Source organism: Nesoenas mayeri (assembly GCF_963082525.1).
Source record: "Nesoenas mayeri genome assembly, chromosome: 2".
In the NCBI taxonomy this organism is placed as follows: Eukaryota; Metazoa; Chordata; class Aves; order Columbiformes; family Columbidae; genus Nesoenas; species Nesoenas mayeri.
In genome coordinates this window covers 3,818,919-3,833,433 of record NC_137543.1, presented here as the reverse complement: position 1 = coordinate 3,833,433, position 14,515 = coordinate 3,818,919, and the positions used below count along the sequence as shown (strand labels likewise).

Genomic DNA, 14,515 nt, shown 5'->3' with positions numbered 1-14,515 from the left:
CTAAAAACAGAGATCAAGAGTGTTTTCTTAGCATAGATGGTTGCAAATCACTGCAAAAGCCTCTGCTCAGCTTGGCACAGGGGCACTGTATGAGCATAGGGAAAATGGAGTCACAGCTGTGTTGTCCCCCACTGTGAGTCATAGTTGGATCCCTTCTGGGAGTTAGGACATCCCAGGGATGGGGACACCCCCAAACCTACCATGGGAATGGTGATGGGGGGCTGAATTTTCCCGTAATAAGATGTGCAGGGACTGCGGATGCTCTGTGTAATCCCAGACTTGCAAAGGGTTAATAAAATCAAAACAAATCACCATGAAAAAATCCAAATCTCTTCTCTCTCTTTCCCCTCCTCCTTCCTTTCCCTTTTTTCCAGGTGTTGTTTATGGCCACAGGAGGGAGCTCAAATCCAGACATGGGAAGATTGGCTTGATTTCGGATCCAGAGCCTCTTAAACTCTCACTTTTCCTCTAAGCTGGTCCCTGTTATGTCCAGGATCTGGCGCCTGCTTGACATTTACTTTGAGTTCCAGAGGACCAGAGACCTAGGATGAGGAGCATTGGATCTGCCCTGAACCTGCTTTTGGTATCACCACTCTATTTTGTGTGGACCGTGGTCGCTCTGGACCTGGCACAAACTCCCTGCACCACTTTGGTCCAGGGGAAATTCTTTGGGTATTTCTCCTCCTTTGCTGTCTTCCCATTGAACTCTTCTCTCTGCTCTTGGATTATTCAGAACCCTGACCCTCGGAGATACACCTTGTACATGAAGATCCTAAAACCTACTGGCATATGTGACCACCAGCACATCCGTACCTACCAGTTTGATTCCTTCCTAGAGTCCACGCGCACCTACCTGGGCATGGAGAGCTTTGATGATGTGTTGAAGCTCTGTGATGGGTCCACCCGCTACGCCTTCCTTCAGTCCAACAAACAGTTCCTCCAGATGAAGCAGACCGCACCACCAGGAGTGGAGAGCTGGCCCGTGCGGTGGAAGCCCACAAAGGCTCAGGAGAGGGACTTCTCGGTGGAGTACCTCGTGGTGGGCAACAGGAACCCTAGCAAAGCTGCCTGCCAGATGCTCTGCAAGTGGCTGGACGCGTGCTTGGCCATCAGCAGCAGCTCCCACCCGTGCGGCATTATGCAGACCCCGTGCTCTTGCTCAGGAGGGGAGGTCCTAGATCAGACCAGCGAGATCCTGGGATTCACGAGGAAGAAGGAAGATTGCTATAAGGATGGGATTTATTTGGAGAACTGCATGAGTAGCCCCAAGGACAGCAGTGGAGCAGAGTTCTTGGGTGAGTTGTGGGCAGCTGAAGGGATTTGGAAGGAAGGGCTGGTTGGGCTTTCTTCTCCTCAGTCTAACACTGTCCCTATCACATCTCTGTCTACATCTGCAGGTGCCAGGTATGAAAATATTATATGCTAATTGATAACCCCTCGTGGTTCTTTATGAGTCTGCAACCAGAATTGCAAAGCAGCTTCTCCTAAATACAACCCAAATTGTTTTGCTCATTCCTGGGACTTGTCCCTCATTTGTTTTACTTCTGCAGCCTCAAAGCTGCTGAAGGGAGAGTCTTACCTGAGGGCAAGCAGTTTTCCAACGTAATTACAGATGTCCTAGAAAAGTCAGGATCCAAACTACCTCCTGAGGCAGACTGCACTCAGCAGCCCTATCAACCATTTTAATTCATGGGAAAAACTTAATTATTGGGTCTGGTTCGAGGGAACGGCAACAGAAAGCATGGTTATTTTGTTCTCAACCTCATTTTCCTTTTGGAGGCTTTTAGAAAGAAGACTCATCATGCTGCTTTTTTGAGGTTACTTGGTTATTTTGCTGAGGCTCATTCCTCAGATATTTCATCAGTGTTTTGATTATGATCGTTAGTATGGGCTGGAAAGAGACTAGGGAGATGGAAGACACATGACAAAAAAGAGTTACAAATAAGGATGAAATGCTCCTGAGGTTTGATCTGAGCATTGATCTGGAGTGGGTCATATTCCTTGCAGATATCCAATGTGGTATCCACTGGTGCTACGGTGTCATGTGAAGCAGATGGGAAACGGGAGGGTCCGAAATCAAACCCTCTATTTCAGTGTCTGTGTCAGATCTGCTCCGATGTGTTTATTCTCAGTTTCATCCCACCTGCCAGCCTGCAGGTTATGTAAAGCTGAGGTAGGATGAGAGATGGGAATGTGGGCAGCAGGGAGGGGAGCCTCCAATTTGGTAGAGTTCAGACCCTCACCTGATTCCCCACCCCAGGGTCTCATCTTCTTCAGGTGATATGATCATCCCACTGTACTGGGCAGTGGTGAGGGTGCACCTCAAATCTTGTGTTCAGTTTTGGGCCCCTTACAACAACCTTGAGGTGCGAGAGTGAGTTCAGAGAAGGGAATGGGGCTGGGGAAGCGGCTGGAGCACAAGTGTGATGGGAACAGCTGAGGGACCTGGGGGGTTCAACCCCCCAGGAGCTGAGGGGAGACCTTCTGATCTCTGAACTGCCTGAAAGAAGGCTGGAGCATGGAGGGGGTTGGTCTCTTCTCCTAAGGAACAAGTGATAGGACATCAGGAGATGGCCTCAAGTTGTGCCAGAGAGGGTTCACATTGGGTATTAGGAAAAATTTCTTCCTGGAAAGGGTTGTCAGGCATTGGAACAAGCTGCCCAGGGCAGTGGTGGCATCACCATCCCTGTAGGTGTTTAAAAGATGTGTAGATGAGATTCTTAGGGACATGGTTTAGTCACAGTGTTGGGTTAATATTTGGACTTGATGATCTTCAGGGTCTCTTCCAACCAAAATGCTTCTATGATTCTATTCTATGATTGAAATGTTGTCTAGCACTGGGAGAAAGTTGAAATCTGTCTGGACCTGGGCTTTGGGGCTTCTCCCTGGCTTTTGTAGCCACCCCCAGTCTGGGAGAGAATGTATCAAGTCAGGAGGAAGGAGGCTAAATTTGCTTGCAGTGGGAAGGAGGTTACCAGGCACAGGTCCAATCTGTGCAGCGTGATTTTCTTGCAGGCCGCAGTCTGGCGTTAGCCGAGAGATTAGTGTATGATCAGGTATTAGTGCTTTCGTTGGTGTATTTTGGGGGAGATTTTGTTTCTCACTAATCTGTGAATCAATATGTGAAGGCACACAGCCGAGCCATAAATCCTGCAAATTAGTTCTTCAGCAGTGCCTATGAGCACAAGGTAATATTCGCTCTTCAGATTTCAGATTTCTTTGCAATGCCCTTTTCTCCTGTGTGAACAACTTGCGAGGAGGACCGTGTTGACTGCCTCCTTGGAGCGATGTGAGCTTCGTTAACTCATGTGTCATGCCTTGCATTTGCTGATTGGATGATTTATGCATTCAATCCAAGCAGCGTGACCTTTTTCATTGCAACCAAAGGTGAAATTTGAAATAAGATTTTCAGCAAATCGTGAAGCATTCAAGCTTAGTATTGGCTTTTGTAAAGATCTCTCCTAGTCCAGCTTGAGTGCTTGAATGTTCCCAGAAAATAAATATGAAAGAGTCTCAAAGGTGGCTGAATCAAAATCCTTTTTGTGTGTCAAATATTTGTAGAGAAAGAAGATTTATTTTTTTTAATTTTTCTTTTTTTTTTTCTTTGTCTGGCTGCTCACATCTGCTCCATATTGATGACACAGAATTATCGTCTTCACTGGTGGGATGCCATATACATAGAAACGATGCTTGCAGAGTGCCCAGCCTCTCCATGTGCTGCTCTGTCTGTCACCGTGTCTGTTTTGATTTTTGAAAAGGCTTGATCAGGAAGATGGAGGCGAGATCCAATTTGGACAGAGAGCCAGAGATACCTTAACAGCATTTTGTGGGTGGAATATTTTGATAGGTTTTCTGATTTCTGAGTGCTGATGCTGATTATTGCTGTCGTTGTTGTCCTGATTGTATTTGTAGCGCTTTTTTTTTTTTTTTCCCTACAAACTTTTTTTTTTCCTCTGATATTTCCCAACCCATTTGTTATTTCTGGCCCTGTCTTGACACTTTCATCTTTAAACAAGACTGCATGTGTGTGTTGTAATAATCTAATTGGATGACTTTCAAGGCACTTAAAGAATTGACAGATACCCAGATACCACCCCAAAATATGGACCCTGACATTGCCCCTTGTATACCTGGGATATTTCCAAAGCAAATGCATGGGTGTAAATCTAAGGAGGCTACAGTGAGATGCTCCTTTAAAAGTAGCCATGCTTTTTCACACAGAAAGACCCCTTTGAAAATGTTCACTCCCCATCCTTTGGCATCAGTATGTCAAATGATGAAAAATGAATGTACATAGGTGTGTACTGGATTAGGTGATGCCTGAAGACAGTCAATATCAGGCTGAGAATAGAGCTTTTGGGCTGGGCATTGGCTTTGACAGCCAAGAAACAGAGCTAGGAGATGAACTTCTGCTACCAACTCAGGCCACAGATGTCCTGGCCATGGTGGAGAAATAGATGTACTGACCCTATCACTCCAGAGCTACCAGGACACTCAAAAAAATGAACTGAAAACCTGATTTCACACATAGTGAATGAATGTGCACTTAGTTCAAGTACGAAGGGATGTTTGTGGACATTTATGACAGGACATCACAAAGTGATTCTGCCAAAGTAACCCTGCCTAGTTGTCACGGTCCATTCGGCAATGGACTCGTGATGGTTCTTTTAACTTGATCTCAGAGTGCAAAATTAAGGCGACCAAAATACCAAGGGGTTATGATTCAATCAAGCAGTGTTACTTTTGCCAATAAAGTGGCACGTGATAGAGAGAGAGAGTAAGAAAGAGAAAGGGGAAAGAAACGGGGAAAAATAAAGGTAAAGACGAGAAATGAGGTTGTGTTTATCACCAGTCCAGTTCCAGAAGCTCCCTCTGGTCTCCGGTCCCGTGGAGTCCTGCCGGTCCTCCGTCATGGTTCAGGATCCTCTGGTGGGAAGATCTTCAACGCTGTCCATTCTGAAGTCACCTTTTATGCTTCTTCACCCCCCCCTTGCTCCCATTGTTTTAGGCGAGTCTCACAACCCAGGCTTGTACTGCGCAGGCTCGAAAGATTCACGCTTTCTTTTGCCAACTCTTACGTGTCCAGCATTCAGGGATCTTCCTCTGGTGACTTCAGGACCCTTGGTGAGCTTCTGGGCATTCTCCTTTTCATTGGCCATTTTTGGGGGGAGCAGGTGAGGGACACGTGTAACTGAGGCTGCAGGTGAGAACACATCTTCTGGACAGTGGCTGTTGTCCCTGGGTCGAAGAGACCCTCATAACAATCACTTTCAGGAGGCTGGGGCTCGTTTGGCTGAAGCAGCAGGAAAAGTCCACACAGCAGCCATTCTTGGTAGCAGCCCCCCCGAATCAGAGAAACAGTGCAACACAGTGCTTTTCCTCGGGCCTCTCTCCAATTCATTGTCCATCTGTTCTTTCAGTCTCAGCTTCAGTTCTCTAAGTTCTTGATGGCGATGTTCAGGCAAGTACTGCTCCATCTTCAGACCAACTCTCACACTAGTCCACAGCATCTGTTCTTCAATGTCTGGAGGCAGGAGGGAACGCTTCAAATTTGCTTCCCATGTTTAGTGAGAGACACCCTCTTTGCACTCACTGTCCCACACAGGTCTTGCAGATGTTACAGTGGGCAATGATGGGGGTGGCAAGAATCTTTCAGGGTGAAAAGTCAGCAGGAGATATTTTGGAGACTTGCTGCACGTGGAACTAGTCCTGGTGATCAGGCACACTTGGAGATGTTTGGGCAGCAGCAGCCAGCCCCCCACTTCTCCCCTCTTTGCTGCTGCTACATCAAGTTACTGCTCTGGAAAGGCTTTCATGGGGAATTTTTTCTAGGAGAAGACAATTCAACAGGGGAAATGTTTTTGGCCAGCATCAGATCTCCCTTGGCTGACTCAAGCAACATAGGAAGAAAGGCGGAGACTGGTTGTAGATCCTGATGTTTAAGGTGAATTCTCTTTTAGGAACACAAGTTTGCACTCCCAGAATAGGCTCCTGCACTGGTTTGGGGTAGGAGACCAGGGGGCTGAAGATAGGAAAGTTTCCTGAAACATGAGGCATAGAGACTTCATGGTCTGAAAATCCTGGTGATGCTCCCATATGTGAGCTGGCTTCACTGTAATCAGAGATGGAGCTTTAAAAGGGACACTGAAGTGACACTGTAATGAGAGAAGGTTAAATGTGTGTTTAAGTGCTGTGCTGAGTTAGGCACTTAATGAATATCTAATTAGTCTTGTCTCCACTTAGTCTGTTCCTGGAAGGCCATTGCAGTGCTGTCACTTTTTGGTGGCTCAAAGAGATAACCAGTGTGATAAGGGCCTTCTGTTCTTCCTATTCCGTTCTCACAGTGATCCACAATGCTGACTGCAAAACAGGGTTAAATGTGTGCCCCTGAAATATATTATTTGCTCCCTGATAAAGGAGATGGCTCCAGAATTGGAGGGATATTTATGATGAATGAGTCTGATTAGTTCAGCATCTTGGTTAGAGAATTCTGCAAATTCATTCCAGCAAAGAACTTGAAACTGAGATTCAAATGGAGCTTCTTATTTCTCAAAAAAAATGAATCAAGATAACACTAGTCTGAAGTGCTGGGGATTTTCTTGCTTTTTTTGATAAACTTTTTTGTTGATTTGCTGTCCACAGTGCTCAGAACAAATGCAGATCATCCTTCTTCACACATGCTCATTACTTCACTTCTGTTTTGTTAGTGGTGTTTCACCTTTTAGACCTTAGATTTTTTTCTACCTCTGTCTGCTAGATTAAGAAGCCATCTAACATCGGTTCTCTGTTATTTGGAGAGGCTTTTATAGACCCATGAATGAGTTGCTTCTTAACCTCTACTGCATTAAGTAGAATGAACTCCATAAATCTCTCACTGCAGGACACATCCTCCAAATCTCGGTTGATATTGAGAAGCTTTGCTTTGTGCTTGGCCAGTTCTGCTGGCTGAAAGACAATGCCTCCTCAGCAGGGCTGAGCTTCTGCCTGGACTTGTGTCTGGGTGACTGCTGAAGGGGGTTGATGGTATGGAAGGGAGGCCAAAGGCACAGGAACAAATGAATCAACCACCATACTCCCTGTTGGACAAATCATGTTGTGTGGTACATCTCTCTTCCTCTTGAATCTCCCATAGGGCAGAAATAACTCAATAAATCATTTCCCATGTTTGTAGAAAGCTTTAGTGACCATGAAAGCTCAGAAAGTGATAAAGACAGAAGCTCTATACTTCCCACATGGGTTCCCCAGGCACAAACAACAGCTGGGCTTGCAGAAAAAAAAAAAAAAAAAAAGTTGTTTGGCTTTGGATTTGCTTCACTTTTGGACTTGCCAACCAAATGGCAAAGAGAGTTGGATGGGTGCAGTTCCATTGCCTCTCCTTCCTCTGGCATGGACTTGCTGAGTGTGCCTGGGGAAGGTGTGCTGCCTTCCAGCTCCTCTTTTCTCCATCTGTGTTTACCCCTGCTGTCTAGTCTGTACATCCTTGAGAGCAGAGCTTGGATACAGTGACAGAGTACCAGCAAAACACAGGGTAAGGAAGGGCTGGCTTCTGTTCACACATGAAATTTTCCAGTGTTACCCTGCTAAAAGCACTGGGGATTTTACTTGATATCAGTCATGTTATTGTCATCTATGGTTTCCTCACAAGGAGGAGGAGGAAGGATAGGTGCTGATATCTTCTCTCAGGTGACCAATCACAGAACCCGAGGGAATGACAGGAAGATGTTCCTGGGCAGCTTTAGGTTGGACATTAGGAAAAGGTTCTTCCCCTAGAGGGTGCTGGACACTGGAACAGGCTCCCCAAGGAGGTGTCATGGCCCCAAGCCTGACAATGTCAAGAAGTGATTGGACAATGCCCTCCGACACATGGTGTAAATGTTGGGACTGTCGTATGCAGGGACAGGAGTTGGACTCGATACTTGTGGGTCTCTTCCAGCTCGGGACATTCTATGATTCTATGATTCTACAACATATTCCCAGCTGAAATCCAAACCTCAGCAGCTGTGGGCAAGAGTTGATATTACTTCACAGCTCATGGCAGAGGAGGTTGAACAAAGCCTGGCACCTGGAAAACAGGGGACCTTGACCATGTGTCTCCTGCAGTGAATCCCCACTGGACCCATATGGGCAGCCCCTGATGGGGCTGCCGCTCTTGTGTGCAATCACTGGGGTGTTTTACAGAGGAGAAAAGTGTTACTTCTTTCTGGATGCTGAAAAGGGGGTTCCTGACTCAGTTTAAACACTCACATCTCTGATCTGTATGAGCATTACTTGTCCCACCGTTTTCCTCTAGTGTTATCCAAGATCTTGCAATATGGAACGGAACGGAACGGAACGGAACAGAACAGAACAGAACAGAACAGAACAGAACAGAATAGAATAGAATAGAATAGAATAGAATAGAATAGAATAGAATAGAATAGAATAGAATAGAATAGTTGGAAAGGACCTACAAAATCATCTGATCCAACTGCCTGACCACTGCAGTGCTGAGGAAAACTGAAAGTGTGTTATTAAAAAAGGGCATTGTCAAAATGCCTCTTAAACACTGACAGGCTTGAGGCATCGACCATCTCTCTAGGAAGCCTGTTCCAGTCTTTGAAAAATCTCCCAGTAAATAAATGCTTCCTCATGCCCAGTCTAAACCTCCCGTTGTGCAGCTTTGAAGCATTCCCACACATTCTATCACTGGCTGCCAGGGAGAGTTGGGAATGAGAGTAAGAGTGGCAGGGCAGAGATTCCCTCTGTCTGTGCTGCTGTTTCAGCACTAAATTTACTCCTTCATCGGTCTGTATGGAGATGTCCTATTTGGGAAATGTAGGGGGAGAGAAAAATGAGAAAAATAAAGCGATCAGTTCCATTGTGAACCCAACAGCTTGTGAACATGATCACAATGCAGAAACATCAGCAATTACCGTCTGAATGTGCTATTGTTGTAACAGGGAGACTAAAGGTGGAATTTACATCCAGTTGTTGAGGGAGTTTCACAGGCAACTACTCCCATTATTGTTACAAGGGGACTTTTACAGGCAATTTAATGAGTGGCAGCCTTGTGAAAAGCTCAGCTTTTCAGTTATGTGTTTCTTTTTTTTTTTTTTTTTTTTTTTGCTATTGTTTAACATCCTCTTATATTCAGGACCCATAGCAACTGCCCCCAAATGTTTTGTATGCCAATAATAGATGAAATTTAGATACAGGGAAACACAGATATCAGATTCAAAATCATGTCATCTGCAGTGTAGTTTTACAACTGTTATTGCTGAATGTGAGACTGAGGATGCTAATGTCTCAGAAGGGAGGCTGCACAAAAACACTCCTGGCCCTTTTCACCCACCCTGAAGATCTGATGCATTATGGTGATGGGATGAGATTGAAAAATAGAAAATGTTGTCATTCTAAGGGTAACAGGATGCATGGATTTTTTTCAGCTGCCTGATTTGCCTTGAGATGCCAGACTTCTATGGATTTCCTTGGTGCTGAGCTCTCTCACCTGGTGGATCCTGTCTCTTGTGGTGGATATAGCTCTGGGGTTTCTTCCAGCTTGCCTTGAAAGGGAGTTTTGTGTTTTTCAGTGCTGGTTTCCTCTATCTAAATGCAGCTCCAAAAGATTTTGGGTGAAGACAGGACTTGGTAGTGATGTTACTAAGCCTACTTACCTTACAGATCTAGCAGATAACAAATCCAGGAGGGAAAAAAAGGCTTTGATATTTGCATAACAGACTGGGAACAGAGTTTTAGCAGGATTGAGATCTTGTCCATGAGTACTCTGACAGTGGACACGAGTGGTCTAAGACACAGCAGTCACTTAACATGTTGGGCATAGTATATTTCACAGTTCTTCCAGAGCATCATCATCACTTCTGCAACTCATCTCTTCTCCCATATTTTTCTTTTCCAATTATGATATCCAGTGACATTTTACAACAACTGTGGGCACTGATTTTGTCTCCCATGAGCCCGTCATCCCCCAAGACAGCATTGAAGCAAGTTTGAGCTAAATAGGTTAGAAAACTGATTCTCAGCAGGTATCATTTAGTGTGGCTTTGTGACACTTTAACCCAGTGAAGACTCAGCATTGGTGTGTCCCTGCGGTGACTCTGCCAATGTCACCTCCCGTTGCTGACTTTCTGTGTAGTACACTCACTTCTTGCACTTGCTGCAGCCAGCAATCTGATATTGATATCCTACATTTCATTCTTCCAGCAGGGTGAGACAACCCTGCAAGGAAAGGACGTCCTTTAGCACATCATCAGAATTGCAGATCTCTCGAGTTTAAATATATTTCTTTTTGTTCCCTGGCTCTAGTTCTGATAGAGCGATAATTGCTGCACACCTCATTAAGCTGAATGCTCTCAATAGGTCTTGAACAGTCCATGCCATTAAACAAACAGTTACTGACTTGGGATATTCCTTATGCTTAGAAGCAACAAGGAAAAGAAGGGACCTGAAGGAATGAAAGCTGCAACTCCAGGCTCATTGAAGACACTGGCAGAGTGGCTGCTTTGTGCCATAATTTCTGGGATAGCTTGAGCTGTGTTCTTGCTGCAATACATGGGCTTGGATCCACATGAACACCAGCAGCAATGAGGGACAGGCACAAAGAAAGGCTGCAACAGTTTGTATGTGTGGAGATGACAGAGCAGCAGATATACGAGTGCAAGAATTTTGTCAGGATCCTAAAGCATGGGCATGAAATTATATCTAACAGAAGGGAGTAAATTACTGGTGCAGGTCCCTGGCTTTGTCATCTTGCCTGGATGAAGAGGGAGTTCTCCTGTTTTCTGCCAGCCTGGATGTTTGGTTTTTTGCCTGTATGGAAGTTGACTCTTCCCCACTTGTTAGTTTTGGGAGCAGGGGCCTGGGTATCTTTGTAATGAAGGTGCGCAAAGCAGAGGAAGACAGTGGAGTTCAGCATGTGGTACTGAAAGAAAGAGAAACAGCTAAGAGCATGTTTTTTTTTTTTTTTCTCTATTTCATTGCACTGGTCCTGCCCCTGAATCTGAACACTGAAGGACAAAGACACAGGTTATTTATTGGCCCATGGGCTCTTGTTGAGACCCTAGGATTGATGCAGAATAGTATGCATATAAAGTTTCTGCTTCAGGACCTACTGGAAGCTGTGATAGGACATTAGGTCTGATGACTTTATCATGTGTTCCCATGCTTCCTGCTCCTTCAGATTAAACCCACATGAAGAGCTCTGTTATCTCTGTGAACTCCAATTTATATGGGAGCACAAGTCTTATGAGGAGTGGCTGAAGGAATTGGGGGTGTTTAACCTGGGGAAAAGGAGGCTGAGGGGAGACCTTCTTACTTTCTACAACTATCTGAAAGGAGGTGGTAACATGAAGGGTGTTGGTCTCTTCTCTCAAGTAGCAAGTGACTGGACAAGAGGAAATGGCCTCAAGTTGTGCCAGGGAAGGTTCACATTGGATATTAGGAAACATTTGTTACCAGAAAGGGTTGTGAGGCATTGGAACAGGCTGCCCAGGACAGTGGTGGAGTCACCATCCCTGGAGGTGTTTAAAAGATGTGTAGATGAGACTCTTCCAGACATAGTTTAGTGCCGGTGTTGGGTTAATGGTTGGACTAGATGATCCTGAGGGTCTCTTCCAACCAAAATGATTCTATGATTCTATATATAGGCTTATATGCTGCCTGACGTGTCTGATGGATGAAATCAAGGTCTAGTTACATTGTCCCCTTCTCATAACTTGACTGTGTTAGCCATTTTCAACAAAATTTGTTTGTGTGACCATGCCATTGAAGAGAATCCCATTTCTACTAGTTCTGTGATCAGAAGTAGAGGTGTGGAGGAAAGGCATTGCACGGCATCTGCCGTGGGGAAGACTACAGCGCAGGTTCAGCTTTGCAATCAGAGGCCTCTGTAAGGGTCCAGCCTAGAGCCCAGATGGGGAAGGAAGCATCTCTGTTATTGTACACAGAGCTTCTTGGCTTTAAAGTTAGTGCCCCGTGGGGCAATCAGGCTAAGAGACAGGGATGCTGTACATGTGTATCTAACAATAGGCAAAATAGTCCTGGTTTAGGGAGCTGTCCAGTGCCCATGAACAGTTCCAGTCCACAAGGGTGGTATCATTTGTGCTCTTGGTATCAATTAATTTAGAATTGGGACTAAACTCTCCAAAGTCAGTGGGTTAGTAATCTCTACACCAAGGAGACATTTGCACCAGACTTCCAGCTGTTGAGATGTGCTTGACAAGTTGTTATGGGCCATGCCCAGCAGCAAAGCATCCAGGCATTTGGGCCAGGGCTGCTCTTTACAGCTGGACTTGTTCAGTATTTGTCTTCTGTCCTGTTTGCATCGAGTCAGTCAAAGAAACATTAAGAAATTTGACTGATAACAATTTCTGCCCACAAAATCCTCTCTTCCCCATACACCTTCTTCCTACTTTGTTTAGTGTATTTTTGTTTGATTGGTTGGCTTGCTTTGGTTTTGTTCTGTTTTGTTTTGTTTTTGGTTTTTTCTTTTTCATTTTAATGTACTGAACTACAAAGCTTCCTGCTCCACTATACACTTTTTGCTAAGCATTTGAAAGCATACATTTCAGGGAGCTCTGCTTGGTTTGGAGTGACTAAAAGGAGCAGCCATGTGAGGCTCTGCTTGATGGGTAGCCATGAACTCAATATGTGGATCATAGAATCATAGAATAGTTTGGGTTGGAAGGGACCTTCAAAGCTCATCTAGTCCAAACCCCTGCCATGAGCAGGGACATCTTCACCCAGATCGGGTTGCTCAGAGTTCCGTCCAGCCTGGTCTTGAATGTCTCCAGCAATGGGGCATCCACCACTTTGGGCAAGCTGGGCCAGTGTTTCACCACCCTCATTGTAAAAAATTTCCTTCTCACGTTTAGCCTGAATCTCCCCTCCTTTAGTTTAAAACCATTACCCCTTGTCCTATTGCAACAAGCCTTACTTAGATGTCCATTTCCATCTTTCTTATTGGTCCCTTTTAAGTACTGAAAGGCCTCAAGAAATTCTCCTTAGAGCCTTCTCTTCTCCAAGCTGGACAACCCCATCTCTCTCAGCCTGTCCTCATAGCAGAGATGTTCTAGCCCTCTGAAAATCTGTGGATGCTGCAACCAAATTGTGAAGAGTCAGGTCCAGTGTGGGCATCGTCCTGCCTGGGTGATTCGTCCTGGAGGTGTTCATGATGTTTTCATCATGACCCAGCAACGCAGCATCTAAACATGGCTGACCACCTTCCTCACAGAAATGAGATGCTTAGCCTTGTTAGCCCCCCCAAACTCTCCTCTGCCATGTCTAGATTTTAAATTCTAGAGTCACCTTTAATTGGCCTGAAATTTAGCTAGCTACTGTGCACTATGTTCATCCAAGATCAGCGGGTGATGGTATGACTTGAGATCAGTAATGTTTATAACAGGAAGGCAGACAGCAGAGAAGATGTTCAGAAAGATGGCTGGCTTGCTGGGGTTGTACTTGCTGAAGAAGAAAAGATACAGGGACCAGGACCATCCCCAGGTAGCTATAGAGAGGTATTTAAAGAGATTGCTTTTCATGCTTCTGTGCTTTTTGGCCACAAAGGAGCTCAGGAGGCCCCTTTGGGGAGCTCAGCCACCTGCCCCCACTCACCCACTGCATCTGAGGAACCATCAAGGAGAACAACAAACCTTCCAGGAGATCCACGATGGATCCCACCAGCTGTCAGGGTAGGGATGGCTTTTCTCACTCAGTAGCTCTTGCATGCAATGTGCCCCTCTGTACAGTCCCTTCTCTCCTGACCACCCCAGTGTCCCTGCCCCATGGGCAGCTCAGCAGTGCCATATTGAGCTTATTGTCATTGGAGACATTGACAAATTGGGTCAGAGTTTTGCCTTGGCATAACTTGGTACCTTTTACTTTCTGCAAGGCAGACAAAGAGTTTCCAAAAGGATTTTTTCAAGCCTTTAAACACAACAACCCACCTTCCTCTTTACTGTTAGGCCTGATGTGTTGGTTCCAAATTTGCCAGTAAGGATGGCAAGGTGTCATACTGTCCCTTCTACTCTTAAAAGTAGGACTTTGTAAATAGTAGAAAGGATGAAGCCTAATTTCCTACTACATGAAGTCCTGTATCACCCTACTGTGACAATCCCAGCTACTGTCATCGCTGCTTGTGTATAATACAAATCCCTCATGGCTCTCATCTTTCACCAAAACCTCTGGGCTTTTCCTGTTACCAGCTGGGTCCCCTTGTCTTTTTCTGAACAAGAAGTAACACACCTGGAGCATTTCTGGCCTGGATGGTATGCCAAATACACCAGATAACTGCTGTACTACCTATTTTTTGGTGAGTGAGATCATCTAGGATGACCTCATGCCCACCAGAAACCTTCATGGGCTGAGCATCTTTGGGATGAGACTGGCCTCAAACATCAATGGGTGAAGGGAAAGAAGTCATGGGGACAAAAGTGGTGGTCTCTTTTTGGGGAGATACCTGGAAAAGAAACCTAAGCCAGTGTTTCAGCAGCTGCCCTGGGACCTCAGATTTTGAGTTAGT

General features: G+C 45.3%; 1 protein-coding gene across 1 annotated transcript in view; it reads left to right on the top strand.

Moving 5' to 3' along the window:
- Positions 1-547: 547 nt before the first annotated feature.
- Positions 548-14,515, top strand: part of ADGRB1 (adhesion G protein-coupled receptor B1) — a gene marked incomplete at its 5' end in the record, with an annotated part of 209,848 nt that continues 195,880 nt past the window's right edge. Inside the window, one exon of the mRNA XM_080338844.1 lies at positions 548-1,295. Coding sequence (XP_080194970.1) covers positions 548-1,295 — 748 coding nt within the window. The remainder of the gene's footprint in view (positions 1,296-14,515) is intronic.